The following is a 22,262-nucleotide window of genomic DNA, read 5'->3' on the forward strand; positions in this document are numbered from 1 at the left end:
ATCCCACTTCAGGGATACTTGCTCAGCCAAGGTCATAGCTATCTTATTTACAACAGCTTATTTACAATAGGAAATGGAAACATAAATGTCCTTCAACAAATGGATGTATAGTGAAAAACACACTATTCATTTAAGAGTACTGTACAGCTGTTAAAAAATGAAATCATGAAATTCAAAGGTAAATGGATGGGCCTAGAAGCATTTACATTGAATGAGGTAACTCAGATCCTGAAAGACAAACACTGCACAATCTCTCTTATCTACAGTACCTAGTTCCAAATCTTCAAATATTAGTATACAATATGGAGTTACCACAGAAGGTAGGAGAGTATAAAGGGACCATGGGGATACTTCAGAGGGGAATAACAGGATACAGATGATATTGACGGTGAAATGGAAAAAATGAGAGGGGAGTAACTAGGAGAGAGCTCAATACAGAAGCAGAAGGAGGAACAAATAGCACCAAGGTTGTTTGATAATGCCTCAAGGAATCATTTTATGTTCATATATACATACACACATGCACATGCACAGTGATGTGACTTGGGCTGACAATGCTCTCATGATAACCATAGACTAAGCATAACCCCAATATTAGCCACAAGAATCTCCTCTCATATGGCTGGTGAGGATAGTCTAGATGACTCTCAAAGCCATATAGGTTACTGCTGTTGCCCTGAATATTTCTCAGAGGTTGAATATAAATCCCTATTGCAAAAATACCACATGAGTAGGACACAGGACTTGGATTAGTCAAGCTGGGTCTAACCTGAAAGCCTACTTCCTATAGTCTAGCTTCTGTAGTACCAGAAAATACTAGGAAGCTGCCAAGGAAGAGCAGAAATTAAATAGTCCTACCCAACTTGTGACATAGTAGTGGCACTCACATGTTGTTGGTCACTGACAGCTATTCAAGAGGATTTGCGGTCTACTTAACATAAGGGAAATCATGTCTGCTCACAGAAACTTAGCCAACTACCTGGGGCTAGTTAGACCATGGATCTTAGAAAAGAATGTACTGTTGCTACACCACCATAATTCCTCGACCACATTCTAAATCCCATTTTTATATACACAGGCAAATGTAGCTATTTCCTCTCAACAATGACATGTCTCTTTACAGAAAATAATGATAATCTATGGAAAACCTCAAATGAACTCATGCAAAGATCAATAGTTTGTGGAGACTCTAGCCACAATAGATATATCTGCAGCAGAACTCCTACATCTATGACTCAGGGGACATCATGGAAATAAAAGATTATAAAGGTCAGAATTTCAGGAAGTCTGCAGTGTGATTGCCTGTGTTAGAAGTGAATAGATCAACAAACCTGAATGATGATAATATTTATAGACATGTCAACACAGAAAGGGGAGAGTCTTATGGTACCCTACTCCTAGACAAAGAACTCTAGACAACTAATGAGTCCTGAGAGATAGAGAACTGGCCTCCACCATAGATGAGTTCTCTGAATAGTGATCCAATGCAAGGTTGTCACCTGAAACCATGCACATAAAAACAACAAAAATGAACCCAACAAGTTGTACTTACATATTGGTGCATATAGGACACATATATAATATATACAATAATATATACAATAATAATCAAAGAAAAAAAGGCTATCAATTTGAGTCTAGAGAAGGATATGGGAGGAGTCAAAGGGAGGTGATATGAGGGGGAGCTGCAGGGAGAAAAGGAAATGATAAAATTATACTTTAATTAAAAATATAAAAAGTAAATATATATTTTTTATCTTTTTCTGTCAAACCAGGTTCCTTAACAAATATAATGACATATTATGAGTGTAATGAAATGCCGAGATGAAATGAAACAATAAAAGTTTATATACCAATAATTATGAAATAAAGTTGTTAGAAAAGAATAATGTTATCTTTAACAAAAAGACAGGCAATGGGCTTTTGATTGATATTTTTGCTACACAGTTATTTTATAAGAGACTGGAGTCTAAGTAGCTGGGACAAAAGCATGAAAGGGTGTTGGACAGTTCCCATCCTACAACACATTTAATTTTTTTAAACCCGCTAATCTATTATGCAACACATATATACAGTGTATATACACTATGGTTACAAAGTTACAGAGCACAAGTTCTACAGGGAAAAGATGTCTATTATGTGCTATCTTCTGTTGCATAATCCATCAAAGATTCAAAATAAAGTTATATTCATATTGTACTGATTTGTGGTGCATGTTAGAGCCAATGGGTCTGATTCATCATGACTCAGCAGTGCTAGAGCTATGAATAATTGCTGGCCCCATGCTCCCTGATCCTAAGAAGGAATTCTATCTAAAATAAGCTAAGCTAAAAGGTTTTGCAAGTCTCCACCTAACCTCTTCTCACCAATATACACACTGGCCCATAGGTTTCCCAAAAGTCATCCTCAACCGAACAGAAACAGATTTGTGCATACCTGAGCCCACAGCATCTCTTAATATTTGGTCAATGCACAGAATAGATTCCAAAATAATCTATTTGAGGTATATAAACAAAAATGTTTAGGTCACACAGCCCAGGAGAGTCTCCTTAGTGGAGCATTGTCCTGATGCATAGCAAGTACCTCCAATAACATTGCCGTTTTCTCCATTCAATGACAGGGACATTGGAATGTATTTACACATTGGCTAAAGTTCTCGAGAGAACAGGGCTGTAAAATGTTTTCAGAAACAAAGTATTTCATGCTGTGGCACAGCCTGCATTTACTGGCCGTATGTTTAATTAGGTCAAAGGAGCTTCCATGGACAAATGGCTAAGGGAATAGGATACTAATCAGAACATGTGTTGTCATGATGATTCATCTTAATTGGTACCCAGAGCACTCCAGATGTTTGCTCTCTCAATCCAGAAGGATGCTGGATTCTCGTGCTAAGAGTAATTCATTTATTAAAGAAATAAGTCTACCCCCTCTCTCTGTAAACATAAAGCTACAACAAGATACCTTCTTAATGTAAGAAATAGTGTTACCATCTGAGAAGGAAGGGATACTTTCTTCCTTCCTGTTTAGAGAAAACACAACAGATGGACTTAGCTGCTTGTAGAAAATAACCTTAGAATATGTTTGTCATTGTGTAACATACTATAGTGCACATAATGAGAATATGCTAAGCACTCAAGCTAGTGAGGACTAATTTGCTAATTTTAAAGTAATTAGAAAGGATTCCATGTCCCTGCAGCTGCAGCATCACCTTGGTTGTGGCAGAAAAGGTCAGACAACAGCAAGAGTTCCCAAACTTTTGTCATTTTGGCCTATTTTCCACATCATTTCATCTGAAGACAGATTTATATTTGTTACAATATGGTCGAGAAAACCCAAGAGAATCAAATCATCGGAGAACACCTGCCTTAAAGATAGCAAAGTTTCATCAAGTCCAAGGACTAAGAAAACAACCAAGGAAGCCTAAAAGAAGATAGGCACACATCTGTCTGAAGGGAGAGCAGAAGGATGCCGCTGGGGGGCTGGTTATCAGGACATGGGATACACAAGATGGCCCAGGCTCACTCTTCCTAGGAGATGCAAAACAAAGGTAAAGACTGAAACCAGAATCTCACAGCCACCAGGATTTCTCAGGAGTGAGAATGGGAGGAACATCACCGAGAAGTTCAATCAACTCCCGTGGTTATCAAGTACAATAAAATCCATTAAATAGAAATAGTTCTAATCTTAATTCCATATTTTAAGTCGACCTACATATTGGTCTACTGGTCTGTATATTTCCCTTCAATGAATTCTCTAAATAGACTGCATTATGACCACAAGGAAAGTGTAAGTGAAAAATCATCAAATTCCTTTCAACTTCATCAAGAAGTGGCTTTAGGACCTGGTAAGGATTTTGAATGAAAATAGCATCAATTCTCCCAAGCTTACTGTGCTCAGTCTTACTGATGCCAAATCAGTGACAATGGATAAAAAACACAGTTATCAGTCTGTCTTCCTACAAAAGCAGGTGTAGGTTGGTGCTATAGTTGGATGCCAGGGACAGAGGGCAGGGCTTGTCATTGTGTACTGCAACCAGTTCATTGTGACATCAGATCAAATTAATAAGAACTGAGTGTTGTGTTTATAGGAGACACTGTTCCTCCACAGAGTATTTCTGGGGTGGACTGCTTGACTTGGTCTGTGTGTCAGACTGTGCTTGACTGTGTCAATCAGTTTAATTCTTTTAAATTCTTGTGAATAATTAAGTTTATGGGCATGGCTAAACTAAGGAGGCTTTTTGAAGATGATCAAATTTAACCCATAATGCACATGTAATGGCATCATGCCAGTTCTTTAAGCACAACTGAATGAGGATCGGGAGGTAGCTCATTCTTAGAACTCTTGACTAGAATAGATAGTCCCTGGGTTTGATACTCAGTGATGATGGTGATGGTGATGGTGATGGTTATGATGATGATGATGATGATGATACACACCTACACACCGGTGAAGTTCAAGTTTCCATATTAAAAATTATGGCTTTAGAAATACATTCCTCTGCCGAATGGCTGAGAAACACCTAAAGAAATGTTCAACATCTTTAGTCATAAGGGAAATGCAAATCAAAACAACCCTGAGATTTCACCTCACACCAGTGAGAATGGCTAAGATCAAAAACTCAGGGGACAACAGATGCTGGCGAGGATGTGGAGGAAAAGGAACACTCCTCCATTGTTGGTGGGATTGCAAACTGGTACAACCATTCTGGAAATCAGTCTGGAGAATCCTCAGAAAATTGGACATTGAACTGCCTGAGGATCCAGCTATACCTCTCTTGGGCATATACCCAAAAGATGCCCCAACATATAAAAAAGACACGTGCTCCACTATGTTCATTGCAGCCTTATTTATAATAGCCAGAAGCTGGAAAGAACCCAGATGCCCTTCAACAGAGGAATGGATACAGAAAATGTGGTACATCTACACAATGGAATATTACTCAGCTATCAAAAACAACGACTTTATGAAATTCGTAGGCAAATGGTTGGAACTGGAAAACATCATCCTGAGTGAGCTAACCCAATCACAGAAAGACATACATGGTATGCACTCATTGATAAGTGGCTATTAGCCCAAATGCTTGAATTACCCTAGATGCCTAGAGCAAATGAAACTCAAGACAGATGATCAAAATGTGAATGCTTCACTCCTTCTTTAAAAGGGGAACAAGAATACCCTTGGCAGGGAAGAGAGAGGCAAAGATTAAAACAGAGACTGAAGGAACACCCATTCAGAGTCTGCCCCACATGTGGCCCATACATATATAGCCACCCAATTAGACAAGATGGATGAAGCAAAGAAGTGCAGACCGACAGGAGCCAGATGTAGATCGCTCCTAAGAGACACAGCCAGAATACAGCAAATACAGAGGCGAATGCCAGCAGCAAACCACTGAACTGAGAATAGGACCCCCGTTGAAGGAATCAGAGAAAGAACTGGAAGATCTTGAAGGGGCTCGAGACTCCATATGTACAACAATGCCAAGCAACCAGAGCTTCCAGGGACTAAGCCCCTACCCAAAGACTATACATGGACTGACCCTGGACTCTGACCTCATAGGTAGCAATGCATATCCTAGTAAGAGCACCAGTGGAAGGGGAAGCCCTGGGTCCTGCTAAGACTGAACCCCCAGTGAACTAGACTGGTGGGGGGAGGGCGGCAATGGGGGGAGGGTTGGGAGGGGAACACCCGTAAGGAAGGGGAGGGGGGAGGGGGATGTTTGCCTGGATACCGGGAAAGAGAATAACACTTGAAATGTATATAAGAAATACTCAAGTTAATAAAAAAAAATATATAAAAAAATTAGGGGTTTGATTTGATTTTAAGTCTTATGCTGTAGGACTCAGATGAGGAGTATGGCTAGTTGTTAAATGTAGAACTGAGTGTTGTGTTTATAGGAGACACTGTTCCTCCACAGAGTATTTCTGGGCTGGACTGTTTGACTTGGTCTACTGACACCTGACAAAGAGCCTCTGGTATTTGGTCAAGCTTTCTCATAGATAGAGTATATCTGAGAAGTCTTCATTTTAAATTGCATTTTATTTCTGCACAATTCACTTCTTAGTCACAGTTATTCAAGGAGAAATCACTCATTACACAAGGGGTTTCTGGTTGCAGGAGCAAGTTAGTGAGAAATTCCAAGTATGAGTATTGTAAAATACTTGAAATGAGTTTTCTGATTTTTTTTTATAAAAGGAGAAGTTTAGTAGCCAACTTCACCTATGAAAGTAAAGATGGTTGTCATTGTGGCTACAGTAAAAGGGGTTGACACTGTCCCCAACTTTTATTTTTAATTTTTATTATTTTATGTGGATGGTTGTTTGCCAGCATGTATGTGTGCCACGTGCATGCAGTACCTAAAGACACCAGAAGAGGGTGTCTTATCCCTGAAGCTAGAATTGCACATGGTTGTGAGCTCACATGTGGGTGCTAGAAATTGAGCTCTAGTCCTCCACAAGAGCAACAAGTGGTCTTAATTGCTTACTTACCACTCTAGCCTCCATTTACTTTTGAGAATGTGTCTCGTGTCCTGCCTGGTGAGTACTAAACCCAAGGGTGACTTTGAACTTCTCTTTCTTTAAAATGCACTTTTATTTATTGTTTTGAGAATTTCATCCATAACTATACAAAGTATTTTCATCAAGTTTACTCCTAACTATTGAAATTGTTGCACTCAAATTTCTTCTTATTCCTCAACTTGATTATCCAGTATTCGTTCTTCAAAGAACAGTCTGTCATCAAATAGGATGCCATCAGGGAAACAAAATGCACCTTTCATAAAAAGTATTTCCTAGAAGCTCACGTTATCTGAGTATCATGCCCATGGATGAAAGAGTGATCAGGAAGGAGACTGGGTTACAGGTAAAACAAAGAAGTTTGTATAAGGAGATGTCTCCACCTAGTAGATCCAAAAGGGAAAGGCAAAACTCCCAGTTTTTAGATGTGTGGAAAGTTGTTTATACTTCCCATTGTAGGCCCATTTGTAATACTGCAGGCCCATTCAATCATGAGACAGCTCTACACTACAGGCTCATTCATGATGTACATTGCACTGCAGACCCACTCATGACATTGTAGGCTCATTTTATATGATCTTGCATTGTCATTGTCTTCAGGACTTCTTCTTTTTTTTTTTTCTTTTCTTTTTTTCAGAGCTGGGGACCAAACCCAGGGCCTTGTGCTTGCTAGGCAAGCGCTCTACCACTGAGCTAAATACCCATCCTCCAGGACTTCTTCTTAACAGTGAAATATGGAGACTGAGGATGCATATTTTGATTCCCAATCCAACACTGAACAAATTCTCATATTTATTTTTATTAAAATTAATAACTTACTCAAGATAAAAAGTGTGAGAACTGAAATTGTTAGATATATCCTATTCATGTTGCATATTATATTCAGATGCTGATTTCTGGGTTCTGAGATCAAGTTACTGCCAGGACATGGGCATTAACATGGATATTGAAGAATCTCCTATATCAATGTGGTATAAAGAATGCTACCCAGTTATCTGTGATTGGTTAATAGAAATCTGAACAGCCAAAGATTGGGAAGAGGAGATTAAAAGGCTGAACTTCCAATCCCAGGCAGGGGTCAGAGGGAGGGAGCCAAGAAGAAGGAGTTGGCCATAAGCCAGGTAAGGGCCCAGGAGAAAAAGGCCAGTGGAGGAAGAAAACAGTCACCATGAAGTTGGGCATGAGGAGGGTCACCAAGGAAGTTCTCCATGAGGACAGACAGCTACAGAAAAATAAACCAAAAAGAGGCTGAATGCAAGTAACTTGGGGCTGTGGCTGGAAAGTGGATAAAGGATTAGAATAGCTCAGAACCAGTTCAGATTAAGCTTGCAGGCGGCTGATAAAACTACTAGGTCTCTATGTCAATTATTCAGGTTACAAAAACCTGCCCCCTTTAAATTTCATCCTCTAGTTGCACCACCAATGGTTCCATAGAAATGTAAACTAAACAGTGAAAGAATGCCCTTTAAAAGATGGTGGGTTGAAGTTAGACTGCAGGGAGACAAATAACCTTGAAATATGAACAAATAAAATATCCAATTTAAAAAAGCTTCCAAGCTCATATATTAGCAATGTGTATTAGTCTACTGAATGACAATCAGCGAGTCTAGAACCAAGTTTTTTATGATGTTTGCAATAAAGAATGTCAGGTGGGGAAAGGAGGCATATAGAGGGTGCTTGTGATAAGAAAGTATTGACAGAGAGGGAAAGGTACAGTGGGAATTTGTAACTTACTACACAGAGATGGTAGGGCTCTTTAAATGCAAGGAGGTCTCATTTAGGGCAGACTGTGAGGAGCAATTAACAGCACCGTTTCCCTCCTGGCACAATGCTAACAAGTTTGCAGTAGTTGCACAATCTACGGAAATCGTGGCGAGAATAACATTCTTACCATCTGCTTTCTTTGACTCATTTCCGGTGTTGGAGTGATCCTTCTTGTCTGCCTTATTTTTACCATCTTTCAAGTCACCTGAAAGCAATAAGCGTGACAAACTGAATAGGTGCAGCTGGGGAGGTAGAAAAACTTAAAAACCTGCGGGGACAAGACATGGTGCAGCTCACGGAGGATGAGGACCACACACCCTGGTATCAGTATCTTGATCAGTTCTGGAAATTGGATTACAGTCAGAAATTAAAATTAAAGTATCCATTCAAATAGGCTTGTACTTAAGTTAGTGGTATTTCACTAAGAAACACAAGTCGGTTTTGTTGTTAGGCTGTGAAGGGAGGGGAAACCAGAATACATAAAAGCTCTAATTAACAGCTAGTTGATTATGTTAACTAACAGCTATGTTTTAGATTCTCATCTGCAGAAGGGGGATAATAATGTCTACTTTTTTAAAAAAAGGTTTATTTATTTATTTTATTGTATATGAGCACATTGTAGCTATCTTCACACACACCAGAAGAGGGCATCTGATCCCGTTACAAATGGTTGTGAGCCACCATGTGGTTGCTGGGAATTGAACTGACGACCTGTGGAAGAGCAGTCAGTGCTCTTACCCACTGAGCCATCTCTCAAATACTTTGCATGTAGGCCAATGGACAGATGCACTCGAGTCAGTACATGCTCAATGTAACCTGTAGTGTATTGCTCAAAGGCAGAGCTCACTATCCTAAGCAGCCTCTACATGTGCCTTTCTAATTGATGGGGTTGACAAAAACTCATTTCCAAAAATTAAAAAGACTACTCTTACATATATGAGCAAACAAATGTGAAGAATTTATATAATGCATCGATGAGGGAATGAGAGAAAACAAGATGATTTTAAGAGCATCCAAAGAAGTATTTATAAGCATTTTAGAAATATGTTAAAACATGGCTGACATAAAATAGGCATAAAGGTGTTGAAAATCAAAGAATAATGCTCATGACCTGCTCTGACAATATATACACATCACAATCTCTCATTTAGAAAATAGCTTTAAAGTGTTATGTATGAATCAAGTACTTTAGTTAGAAATTTAAGCATACCTGTATTCCCCTAAACCATGAGTCAGCAAGTTACAGGGCAACCTGGTTATCCCCGTGTTAGAGCTAACTTGTAAGGTTTGCTTTAACTCTTAATACCGAAATGGGGTAAACAAATTGGCTGGAAGGATTAAGAAGGGGTGTTCAGGATCTTTTTAAGATTGCTTTAGCTGGAGGACATGATTAGTATCCTCTGAACCCCAGTGAACCAAAAAGTTCCTTTCCCTGTTTAAGAGCATTAGAGGTGGACTGAGTGCCACAAGTCCTGGCAGTTTTCTATAGTCCATCTTTTCCATGCGAAGTTCTCTAACTGGGGCCTGCCTTGTTGTTCTGAGTTGGAGCTTTAGAGCTGTGTCTGCAGCGGATGCTTGTGGAGGTGACGGATAAGCAGCACACAGCCGGACTTAGCTGGACTGAGAAGGTTCACAGAGAAGTTGTCTTGGTGAACACCAAGGCTTAGCAATTCCTTTAATGAAGGAGGAGATTCCCAAGGGGGAATCTATCTAATATCCTCCAGTCCTAACCTAGAAAATACTTTTGTGGCCCACATAGATGAGAAAATGCTCATGCCTATTTGCTAGCACTCCTGGAACAGAACCCATTAGGTGACCTCCCACTGGCTGTACATGGAACAGTGGCAGGTGGGAACTGGTGCTCCGCAAAGAGGATGAAGGCACCTTCTAGGCAGCTCTAGATTAGATCTCAATCAGGCTGCTGCAACCACATCGCCAGCTACCTTCGCCATTCTTAGTGTTGCTCTTAATTGATTTCTTTCTACACTTCTCACTCCAAACTTAATTTTAAAGGAAAATGGCAGACTGCCTCCCACTTTATAACATGGCTATGACACCAAGCAAGGTTCAGGGTCCTAATTTGTGTCTTTCAAGTTTTTCAAGTATTAAATGTAAACTAATGTCCTGCCTTCTCTCTAACTCTTTGTAGAGTTGAAAACCTGTTGACAGGGGTAGGGATTGGGGGTGGGGGAGGTTTCCTTTTATTCATTTTGTTTGTATTCATTGGCTCCTCTCATCAATTATATCAAGGGCTGACATGACCCCACTGCCTGGTTTTATATGAACATACTAAGAATGACTTTTATATCTACAAAGGGTCGATTCAAAATAACACATGGCATGAACATTATATCATGTTTAAACTTCAACTTCCAAAAATAAAGACCTAGTGGACTATAATTTCACTTAATTGTTCATGAGCTCTCCTTAGGTGATGGGCTGTAAGGTCCAAAGGCTTTACCATCTGGCCCATTACAGAAAGCATGTAGCATCCCTGTTGCCTGGACAGTGACAGGGCTCTGCATTCCTCTGATCCCCTCCTCTTCCTAGCTGCACTGGGCTTGGCAGATAACAAGAGCTGGCTATGAAACAGAAAATGGCGATTCCCAGAAGCCAAGGATCTCTATGTGATGGTTGCTTGAGTCTTTTAATTTCTGGGTCTCAATTTTTTATCTGTAACATGGAACTATGTTTACAATGTTAGAATTTGTATGTGTACCTGTATATATGTGTATGTACATGTAGGCGAATGGATGCACATATTGTGCATACCTATGGAGGTCAGAGCTCAACCTTGGGTGTTCCTCCAATACCATCAACCTTGTGTTTTAAAGCAGAGTCTTTCAATATCTTGACTACCATGATCAGTGAAATCTCACAAGTGGATGAAATTCTGAATAGGTTTTATATGTATTTTATACAGAGATTAAAAGTTTATGTAGTTTAAGGTCCAAGAAGAACGAATTAACAGTCGTTGACTTGAGTCTAGATCTGTTTGCAAAGGTATCTTATTATATAGTTACAGCCTGGCATTTGTAACCTGCCAGAAGTGAACATCCTTCCTATCCGTAGACAATGGGGCTGATTCTGTGCCTTGACACTATTTAATCTGTCTGGCTCTGAAGCCTTTCTCCCACAAACTAAAACTCTGAAAAACCAGAAACCACCTCCTTCCAAGGATACCTCATCCCACTATCTCAACTACCAACAACAATGTCTTTCTTTATGTAGGACTCAGGGCCTTTTATCTACTCTGCCTTCCCTCATCTCTATCGTGTGCACATTCCTTTAGAACTACATCTGAGGGTGACTATATCCCCATAATACCACATATCTTCCACTCCTAAATCCTTTAGATCTAATATAGAGGTTGACACAAAGTTGTTAATAAATAATCACTTCATTACATGTAAGAACTCATCGATTATCTGAAAATCACAGTGTCTCATTGCCCTCACTTTACCTGGACCATTTTCAATTCAGAACTGAAAATCTGTGCCCTAGAAAGTCTTCATCTATAGCAAACCAGGCTGACTGGTCACCTAATATGTGTGCTTAGGCCTCTGTCAATATACAGATACATACTTTAGGAATAGGGCTCCTGCACACTGAAACCTTGTCTAGTTAAAGGGATAGAATATTTATTTGGATGGTTTGGCAATGAATATAGGCATCCAGGCTGTGCTGGACTATTTAATTGGAATCCTCACTTGTGAGAGTCTCCAGGGCATCAGAGAAGGGCCAGAAAGAGGTGTACTATTGCAGAAAGGAAGAGCTAAGTGGGTGGCCATAGGATGGGATCTTGACTATAACTCTGGAGAAATGGGAACCATGCCAGCTGTCAGGAGAGGGAAGGTGACACCAGTTCTGCTTGTCACATCATTATCACCCTAAGAGAGTCTTTTGCAGGCAGCCCCTCCTCACCATTCTGCTGCTTTTCGCCTGCCTTGTCGCCTTTGGAGTTCTTCCCACGAGGGTTGTCACCCTTGCTTGTGCGTGTTCCGTTGACTTGACCTTTTGTTTCTCCTGATGTCTTTTTTTCAGCTTTGCTGGTTGTGCCTTGTTCAGCTTGGCTTTTGGCTTCCATTTCCTTTTGCTTTTCCTCAGCAGCTAGGCGAGCCTTCTCTTCAGCTTCCTTCTTGGCTTTCTCTTCTGCATTCACAGCAATGAGAAAAGGCAGAGGACAGAGAAAGAGAGGTCTACCATTAGGAAAACTGCCATTTTGGAAAAATAATCAACAGTGATGTTCATGGGAACCAGTACACTGACAGGACTAAGGGCTTTATTGAGAGTGTTGGATATTTTCTTGGTTAATTCAAATCAGATTTATAGGTGTATTTAGGGTAGCAATAGGATAGGCCACTTCTAAAAGCATTGAGTTAGAGGATGGGCCTAGAGAATATGATAATAGGAGCATAACAATGATGGTATGGGCACTGCTGTTCTTACTGCTGATGACCTCTAGTGAGCATGTCCTCATGTCACTTCTTATGTGAGCAGTCTTCAAAGATTGTTTCCATTAATCCTTAAAAAGTGCCTGTGACTCTGTTTTATAGTCACATTTTAATGAAGGATGAGAGACATGAACAGACTCTCTCCCCAGCCATAGTAATAAACTAAAACAAAACTGAATAAAATAAAAGAAAATATAGCATTTTATGAGACTTGCTAACACTTACAGCAGAAACTTTGACAACTGAATATGGAATAAAAAGTTGGGGAAAATAACCATCATTAGAAGAATACAAACTGAAGCCAGTTTGTGAAGTTAGACATAGGGACAAACCTCAGAAAGCTAAAGGGAAGCCCCCATCCCAAGATACTTAACTGTCCTCAGGAAGAGAGGCAGCCCTCAGTTTGGCCATGTACTCATTCTGGGACCTTCCATTTACTGAGTATCTATATTATTTTTAATGCTGTTGATGGACTCTCTAGTTAATGAGAATACAGTATAAATGCATAGGTCAAGTATTTATGAAAAGATTGGCTCATTCACTCAGCTGGTACTTACTGAGCAGCCATATTGTCAAGCACAATTTTTGATGCTGGGGAAATGACAAGCATGGCAGAAGCATGGAGAATATTATAATTAAGTAAACAAATGGCTGAGGTAATTTAGGATATTGAAAGTATATTACAAGAATTGAGTTCAAAACAACAGGACAGGATGGTTCATAGCACAGGGTAAGAGTTAGTGTTCTTCTTTGAGCTGTTTCCATACAGGATGATTGCTTTAATCTAATGGACACCAGAGAGTCTGTTTATCTGACATTTGCTTTGGTGTTAGCTGCTAAAGTACTCCATGTCCTGGTTGGACCTAGGTTGGGTTTACTCAGCTCTGTGACAAGTATTCTGTGGATTTTCATGATGCCTGGCTTTATTTTTACTTTGCCAGTCCTTGTACTTGTTTATTACTGGTGTCATCTTTAATATATCATGAGATTTTTATTTATCATTTCATTGATTCGCCAACTCATCCATTTGCTAAATCATTCATTCCTTCAATCAAGTCAATGACTTGGCCTCATTTCAAACAAAGTAAATCAGATTCTAAAAGAAGGATAGGATAGGATAGGATAGGATAGGATAGGATAGGATAGGGTATCTCAAATCTTTATTTTTGGCACACAGCAAGCACTAAGAAGCTCTGATGTAAAGCCTAAGCATTTGTCATTCAATGTGTTATTACATTCTTCCCAACAAGATATATTTACAACTTACAAGAAAAGGTATAAAAGTATTTCTGTACACATAACCATATGCATGATAATAATGTCTTCTGACTTCCACAGAAATGTAAACTAAACAGTGAAAGAATGCCCTTTAAAAGATGGTGGGTTGAAGTTAGACCGCAGGGAGACAAATAACCCTATTAAAAATGGGGTTCAGCCCCCAGTGAACTAGACTATGGGGGGAGGGCGGCAATGGGGGAGGGTTGGGAGGGGAACACCCATAAGGAAGGGGAGGGGGGGATGTTTGCCCGGAAACCGGGAAAGGGAATAACACTTGAAATGTATATAAGAAATACTCAAGTTAATAAAAAAAATGGGGTTCAGAGCTAAATAAAGAATTCACAGCTGAGGAATGCTGAATGGCTGAGAAACACCTAAAGAAATGTTCAACATCTTTAGTCATAAGGGAAATGCAAATCAAAACAACCCTGAGATTTCACCTCACACCAGTGAGAATGGCTAAGATCAAAAACTCAGGTAACATCAAATGCTGGCAAAGATGTAGAGAAAGAGGAACACTCCTCCATTGTTGGTGGGATTGCAGACTGGTACAACCATTCTGGAAATCAGTCTGGAGCTTTCTCAGAAAATTGGACATTGAACTGCTTGAGGATCCAGCTATACCTCTCTTGGGCATATACCCAAAAGATGCCCCAACATATAAAAAAGACACGTGCTCCACTATGTTCATCGCAGCCTTATTTATAATAGCCAGAAGCTGGAAAGAACCCAGATGCCCTTCAACAGAGGAATGGATACAGAAAATGTGGTACATCTACACAATGGAATATTACTCAGCTATCAAAAACAATGCCTTTATGAAATTCATAGGCAAATGGTTGGAACTGGAAAATATCCTGAGTGAGGTAACCCAATCACAGAAAGACATACATGGTATGCACTCATTGATAAGTGGCTATTAGCCCAAATGCTTGAATTACCCTAGATGCCTAGAACAAATGAAACTCAAGACGGATGATCAAAATGTGAATGCTTCACTCCTTCTTTTAAAGGGGAACAAGAATACCCTTGGCAGGGAATAGGGAGGCAAAGATTAAAACAGAGACAGAAGGAACACCCATTCAGAGCCTGCCCCATATGTGGCCCATACATATACAGCCACCCAATTAGACAAGATGGATGAAGCAAAGAAGTGCAGGCTGACAGGAGCCAGATGTAGATCTCTCCTGAGAGACACAGCCAGAATACAGCAAATACAGAGGCGAATGCCAGCAGCAAACCACTGAACTGAGAACAGGATCCCCGTTGAAGGAATCAGAGAAAGAACTGGAAGATCTTGAAGGGGCTCGAGACCCCTTATGAACAACAATGCCAAGCAACTAGAGCTTCCAGGGACTAAACCACTACCTAAAGACTATACATGGACTGACCCTGGACTCTGACCTCATAGGTAGCAATGAATAGCCTAGTAAAATCACCAGTGGAAGGGGAAGCCCTGGGTCCTGCTAAGACTGAATCCCCAGTGAACGCGATTGTTGGGGGGAGGGCGGCAATGGGGGGAGGATGGGGAGGGGAACACCCGTATGGAAGGGAAGGGGGAGGGGTTAGGGGGATGTTGGCCCGGAAACCGGGAAAGGGAATAACACTCGAAATGTATATAAGAAATACTCAAGTTAATAAAAAAAAAAAAAGAAAGAAAGAAAAGAAAAGAAAAGAAAAGATGGTGGATTGATAATCCCAATAGGTTGCCAAGGAAATGGGGCTCCTAGGACATTCACTAAGGCTTCCACATACTTAGGTGCTTTTAGGAGAGAGCCAAATGTCATGTTCATAGTTGCTTAGCATGGTATATTGCATACATCACATGTTCCTGAAGCTTGATGAAGCAGTAAGATTTCATTCATATATATGATTACATGAACAACCAATGTAACCGAGCACCTTAGACTGATAAAACACCAAAGCACAGAGACTCTCTGTTCCTATTCTGAAAGGAATAATAGGCAAGCATTAGATTCCTTAACTTAAAATGTAAGCAAATAAAAAGATGTCTGTTTTTCCTTTCTTACTACACTCATAGATCAGTGCCATGCTCAGCCATCATTAGAGAAGCTTCCTCCTACAGCAGATGGGAACAATAGAGACCCATAACCAGGTATTAGAGAGTGAGAGACCTTGGAACACTCTGCCCTAAATAGAATGTCTCCAACAAATTCCTTCTCTTTCTGCTCAGGGAACCAAGCTGAAGAGGAGGCAAGAGTGTAAGAGTCAGAGGCAAGAGTGTAAGAGTCAGAGGGGATGAAGAACATCAAGAAAACAAGGGACTCCAAACCAACATGAACAAAATGCATACAAACTCAGGGACTGAGGCAGCACGCACTTTCCTTGCCCAGGTCTGCCCCTGGTTCTTTGTATCTATGTGATGGCTCACGGTTTAGTGTTTTTACGGGACTCCTGAACGTGAGAATAGGTATGTCTCTGATGCTTGTGCCTTCTCCTGAGCTCTTCTTCTGTTTGTTTGTCTTGTCCAACCCCAATGTGATAGCTTTTATTTTATCATATTATATTTTATTTTGTTGAATTTAAAGATAACTTGGAAAAATAAGATAGAAACAGAAACAAGGAGAGGCAGTGTCATTCATATTTAGAATGCACTGTCAGACAAGATTAGCTATGGCCACCTTCACAGACTCATTACTGAATACATGGAAAACTTCCAACACTCAAAATATCTCCAAGCCAAAAATCATTTAAATAAAATCTGAAGCTGTTTAATTGTAGTTTACTATGGAAGACCGTAAAATATTATCATAGAAAGAAAAACTCATTTGACAACTGAGTCAGACCAATTTTCCACAGATGGAGAAAACAACTGAGAAGGGGGAGAAGGCATTTGGGGGACAAATCTGTTTTTGCTCAAGTGCAGCTGACATACACAAGCTATTTTAAGTTAACAAACAGTAGCTCTTATTACATCATGATCAAATCAGATATGAGCCTGGTTCAGAGTTTGAGTCCTCTCTCCTCAACAATCTTCTAGTAAATTCTAGCCATGACTCCACAATGCTCTTCGGCCTGTCTAATCATCTTCTGCCTGTGAATTGTGTGAGTGTCATCAACCACAGATTACACAGAGATTCTACTGAAGACAGAGAGATGCTTTACAAACACACATAAGACTAAAATGGCATCTCCACAAGGTTGGTTTCTCTCCGTCTGCAATCAAACTCCTTTATATTCTTAGGGTGAATTTATTAGTATATACACTATCTTTCTAGTTGAAGAAGTTGGTGAGACACTGATAATCTGCACAGATCCACATGTTCTAGTGGTGGCATGGATACAGAGGAGTTGTTTGATGGGTCTTAGATCTAGGCATTATCCCAAGGCTTCTTGACTAGTAGACTGCAAACTTCACGGTTCTTTTCCTTTTTCCTTAATTAATTAATTTATTCACTTCACATGCCAAACACAGCCCACTCCCTCTTCTCCTTGTGTCCATACCTCACATACTCCCTCCCCCATTTTCCTTTTCCATTATTCTTTGAGAAGGGAAGCCCCCACACACCCCCTGCCATGGGTACTAATGAACCCTGTACTAGGTATATCCTCTCCCACTGAGGCCAGACAAGGCAGCCCAGCTAGGGAAAAGGGATCCAAAGGGTGGTAATAGAGTCAAAGAAGGCCTCTGCTCCATTGTTAGGGGACCCTCATGAAGACCAAGCTGCATATCTGCTACATATAAGTGGGTTCCTAGGTCTAGCCCATGCATGCTCTTTGGTTGGTGACCTCTCTGTGAGGCTCCATGGGCCCAGGTTGGTTGACTCTATAGGTCTTCTTGTGGTATCCTTGCTCTCTAGCTTCCTTGATCCTTCCTTCCATTCTTCCACAAGACTCCTGAGTTCTGCCTAGTGTTTGGCTGCCGGTCACTGCATCTGGTTCCATCAGCTGCTGGATGAAGCCTCTCAGAGGACAGTTATGCTAGGCTTCTGTTTCCAAGCGTAGCAGAGTATCATTAATAGTGTCAGGGTTGGCTCTGTCCCATGGGATGGGTCACAAGTTGAACCAGTCATTGGTTGATGTGACTCATTAAGAAAACAACCAATGAAAAGCAACTGAAGAGTTAGGGTATGGCAGAGCTCCTGGGATCTGTAAATTGTACTTCTCACATACGATCTGGGGTTTCTCACATTGGATGTCTAAACAGTCATAAAAATGCACTTGAGTCTTTCTCCATCCTACTTCATCCTGCCTAAGCAATAATCCTATAAATTCAATAGTGGAAATGCCACTAGACTACTCATCCCTTAATTTACTCTGAACTGCTGACTTAAACAGGAGAGAAAGACTTGGAGGAGAGAGGTAATTTGAAATGAGATAAGAGATAGAAATCTCACCTGCTGATATAAATATGTATATTATCTGTGCATTGCAGTCTATACAGAAACAAGGAGGGCATTAAGGGCATGTCTATGAGTTCATAAGGTATTCTTATAACAGCTTCCTAAGTACACTAGCTGGTAGAAAATTTCAATCAATATTAAAAATTCAAATTGAGGAAAATGTGTCAATGATACACAATTAAAGTACAAAGCTTATTTTTTAAAAAAGAAATAAATGTTAAAGATAAAAGTGGAGGCAAATATTTAAAAATAATGCGCTGGGCTGGAAAGTTGGCTCATGAGTTGAAAGGACTTGCTTCTCTCACAGAGGACCACACATTAGCCTATAGTGAACCCTAACTCCAGTTTGTAGGGACCTGATCCTGTTTTTTGATCTTTGAGAGCACCAGGCATAGACATAGTGCACATACATAAACACTCATTACAAAAGTAAATCTAAAAATTAAAATAAAATGTACAAAGCTAAGCTGGATGGGAAACAACACAGCTCTTCTAATCACCAGGCTAGGAACATCATATTATTCAACAAAAGTAAGGGCTGATAAGCAAAAATAAATTTCTCAACAACTGCAAAGATTCTCACTATGTGTTGTATGAATATGTTATCACATTTATTGAAACTCACTGTCCAATATAGAAACTTAAAGCCAGTTTGTGGGAGAGTAGATGTAGGTGGTATAATAGAGACTCAGCAAAGTCAATGAAACATGACAGACTGGGGTTTGGCAGAAAGTGCAAGACACTATTCAACTAAAATATTTTCCTTAATATGTAAAACATATTGACTCAACAATAAGAATGTGGCTATCCTAATGGAGAGAAATAGACAGTTTCACTGTTCTTACATCTGAGAGAGAAACTTTGGTTTTTAAGAAAAGGCCAGAGTGGAATTTGGTTTCAAAAGATTTAAAGTTGTTGTCTCTTTTGATGTAAGAATCCCATGGAGTCTATTAAACTTTCATATTTATAATGGCATTATATACAGTAATGACCTGGAACTCTAACACTCAGCAATGAAGGAATAGCTCAATGACTGTATCTCAGACAACATTACATTTGAATAGTCAACATCAGGATAAAATGCCCAGGTGGGAAAAACCAGTAGAATGTAAATGACATTTCATTATAATATTTATTTGTGGGGGGAAAGTTGACTATGTGTATACAGAACTGAGCAAAACTAGATTAGTTCAGAGCATCAGTAAGAGTTACTGACATGTGTGTAGGTTAGAATGATTTTATTCTTGTCTACATAGATACTCTAAATAGTTCAGCATTTATGAACTAAACATATTCCATTAGTAGAAATGAATATGTAAAAAGGATTAAATATTAGACAGAAATTAATAAATACAGACAATACTGATCAACTGTTCTATCCATAAATTTTAGGGTGGAAATGATACTTGACTCAGAAAATTATTCAAAATGTTAACGTTTTCCAAACAAATGTAGATTCTGGTCTATATAACTTTGTAACTCAGGTTGGACAACATCAGCTAAACTTTATCCCATTTCCTAATAATATGTGTTCAAAAGTCCATGGAAGGCATCTTGTCTCAAAAATCAAAGTCCTTTGGGATTTAAAAAAGGACAATGAGGAAAATAGCTAGGGATGATTTACTCAGACTGACCACTACCAATGTAACTGCAAACCAAACTTCTTCATGTCGTTAGATACATGAACAGCATAACTTGGAGATTGAAGTGTGAGCTGAGTTGAGTTGACACCATCACAGCCAGTGTTTTAATCCTGCCGCACATGGCCAACCCTCCTCTGTAATGTACTTAAATAACAACTCCCTCTTACCAAACACAAACTAGGTCGGATTTGCTCCTTAGTACTCTCCATATGTTCTTCAGTGCTCGGGGCTAACTCTGAGATCTTATTTTGAAGGACCACATCCAGAATGGAGTCTCAAAGAACCTCCCAGCATAAGACTGTACAAGTAGGGATTCAGTTCTCCATTTCCCTGCTAACTAGATGTGGCCCCCATAGCTAAGCTACATGCCCCTAAATATCTATAACCTAGGGGCTGGGCCTTGTTCCTTTCGTTTGCATGTACATATTTTCTTTTTTCTTTTGTATGTGTGTACGCATCTGTGTGTTTGTATATGTCTGTGTTTTCCTCAAGTACTACCTACCCCCCACCCCAAGACAGGGTCTCTCATTGACCTACATCTTTCTTCAGGTGGGCTACGCTGACTGAGTGGTGAACTCTGCTCCCCATCACTGGATTACAAATACATACCACCATGAAACTTCCTTTATAAGTATTACTATGTGGGAATCTTCTTCATCCCTCCTGTTCCTATTGCTGACATTCTGAAACAAATCCCAGTGTCCTTCAAATTCTACCTACTGGATGTCTTCCCAAAGGCCACAAGCAAGGTTAGGGACAAGTCCTTTCATGCTGCTTAAAATAGTTTCTGTATCTCTACCTGCAAAGTTAGTGCATTTTACAATGATGGGGTGTTTATTTGTCCTTTTGAAAGCACCAGTTATTCTTTGGAGAAGAAGCCATCTAATGTTTCCCTAGGTGATTGATTCAGAAGGTAATTTCAGTAACCAAGATAATTGCAAACAAATGATTTTGAATGACCTCCTTAAATTGTGTGTTGTCAGAAATTGGATGTTCAGGTATAACGATCATGGAAGAGTGTTCTTCCAGTGGTGCAGTAGCCTGCCAACACAGAGGATTTAAATACTTGAAGCTTTTGAATAGACTCTCAGTGCCTACAATTAAAATATAGAACAGGTGTTGGCTTCCTCCATAGCTCACGATACAACATCTGTCCCCAAAAGATAATGTTCTAGTAATGCCCCAAGAACACTATAAATCTAAACTCCTTGCCTTTCCTGATTTTTTTTTTCAGGATTTTGATGGCGAGTCAGTGTCTGGCGTTTGAAATATTTCTATCTATCCAGTATGGGTTCTGCAGAATCCACAACTCTAATGCTAGGACTTAGAGTTCTTCCCTAGTTTTCATTCATCAAAACCCCAATCCTTGAATTTAAATGCTGATTGGAAGTGGGAGCTGTGGGATGTAATCAGGACTAGGTCAGATCTGGAAGATAGTAGGGACTTCACAATCATATTAGTGAGATTACAGGAATAGAGATTCAAATTTGCACACTGCCTCTTCATGTGATGCCATCTGTCATGAAGCAAGCAGGCTAGATGCCGATACCATTCTCTTGATTCTTTGTAAAATTAATGAGTATCAAATATTTTTGTTATAGTAACAGAATATTTCCCAAAGCATCAACCATCCTACCTTCTCTCCACATGTGCTGACATAGGCAGATAAACAATGCAGGTACCATTTGTGGACAAAGTCTCAAAAATCTTGGCTGCTCTGAGGGTTTGGGGCTCAGGCATGTTGACATGTACAAGGTCATGTACTGAATTCTCAAGCATTCTATCAAAGTCTAACATAAGAGCCCTTTCCTATGGACCCAGAGGATGGGAATATCCATGATATCCTGTGGCATTGGTATTCAATCTAGAAAATGGATGGCATACAGCAGGTGACAGGAGACACTGACTGCTACTGAAGGCTCATCTCTGCAAAGTCCACTGCCATCAGCCCATCAATGAACATCAAGAACCAATTCACATCTTTGAGCCTCCCTGAGATCTAGCATCATAGATTCATAATTATTCAGGCTTGTGCCTCTTATATGCATGTGCCTCTCCATCCTAACAGTGTGATTGTGTTGTATGTGTCAATCATGCTCAGTAATAAAAAACAAATGTGAATATATGAACTAAAGACCCCAAAGCATGAATTTTTCTACTTTTCTGTGCATGGTAGCAAGAGTCACAGCTTTCTGGTCTGAACTTTGAAGAAATTTGCTTCAGGAAAATTTAGTTTCATTACAA

The 22,262-nt window shown here is 39.8% G+C and overlaps 1 protein-coding gene across 13 annotated transcripts in view; it reads right to left on the reverse strand.

Annotated features, from left to right (window-relative positions):
- Pde1c (phosphodiesterase 1C) overlaps nucleotides 1–22,262 on the reverse strand; it is a 563,679-nt gene that overhangs the window by 46,832 nt on the left and 494,585 nt on the right. For all 13 annotated transcript variants that reach the window (XM_087659447.1, XM_087659452.1, XM_087659449.1 and 10 more), the window contains 2 exon segments: nucleotides 12,204–12,431; nucleotides 8,407–8,484 (listed from right to left, as the gene is read on the reverse strand). In XM_087659447.1, the coding sequence (XP_087515573.1) occupies nucleotides 8,407–8,484; nucleotides 12,204–12,431 (306 nt within the window).

This window comes from Rattus norvegicus, chromosome 4 (genome assembly GCF_021556685.1).
Source record: "Rattus norvegicus strain SHRSP/BbbUtx chromosome 4, alternate assembly SHRSP_T2T, whole genome shotgun sequence".
Classification (NCBI taxonomy): domain Eukaryota; kingdom Metazoa; phylum Chordata; class Mammalia; order Rodentia; family Muridae; genus Rattus; species Rattus norvegicus.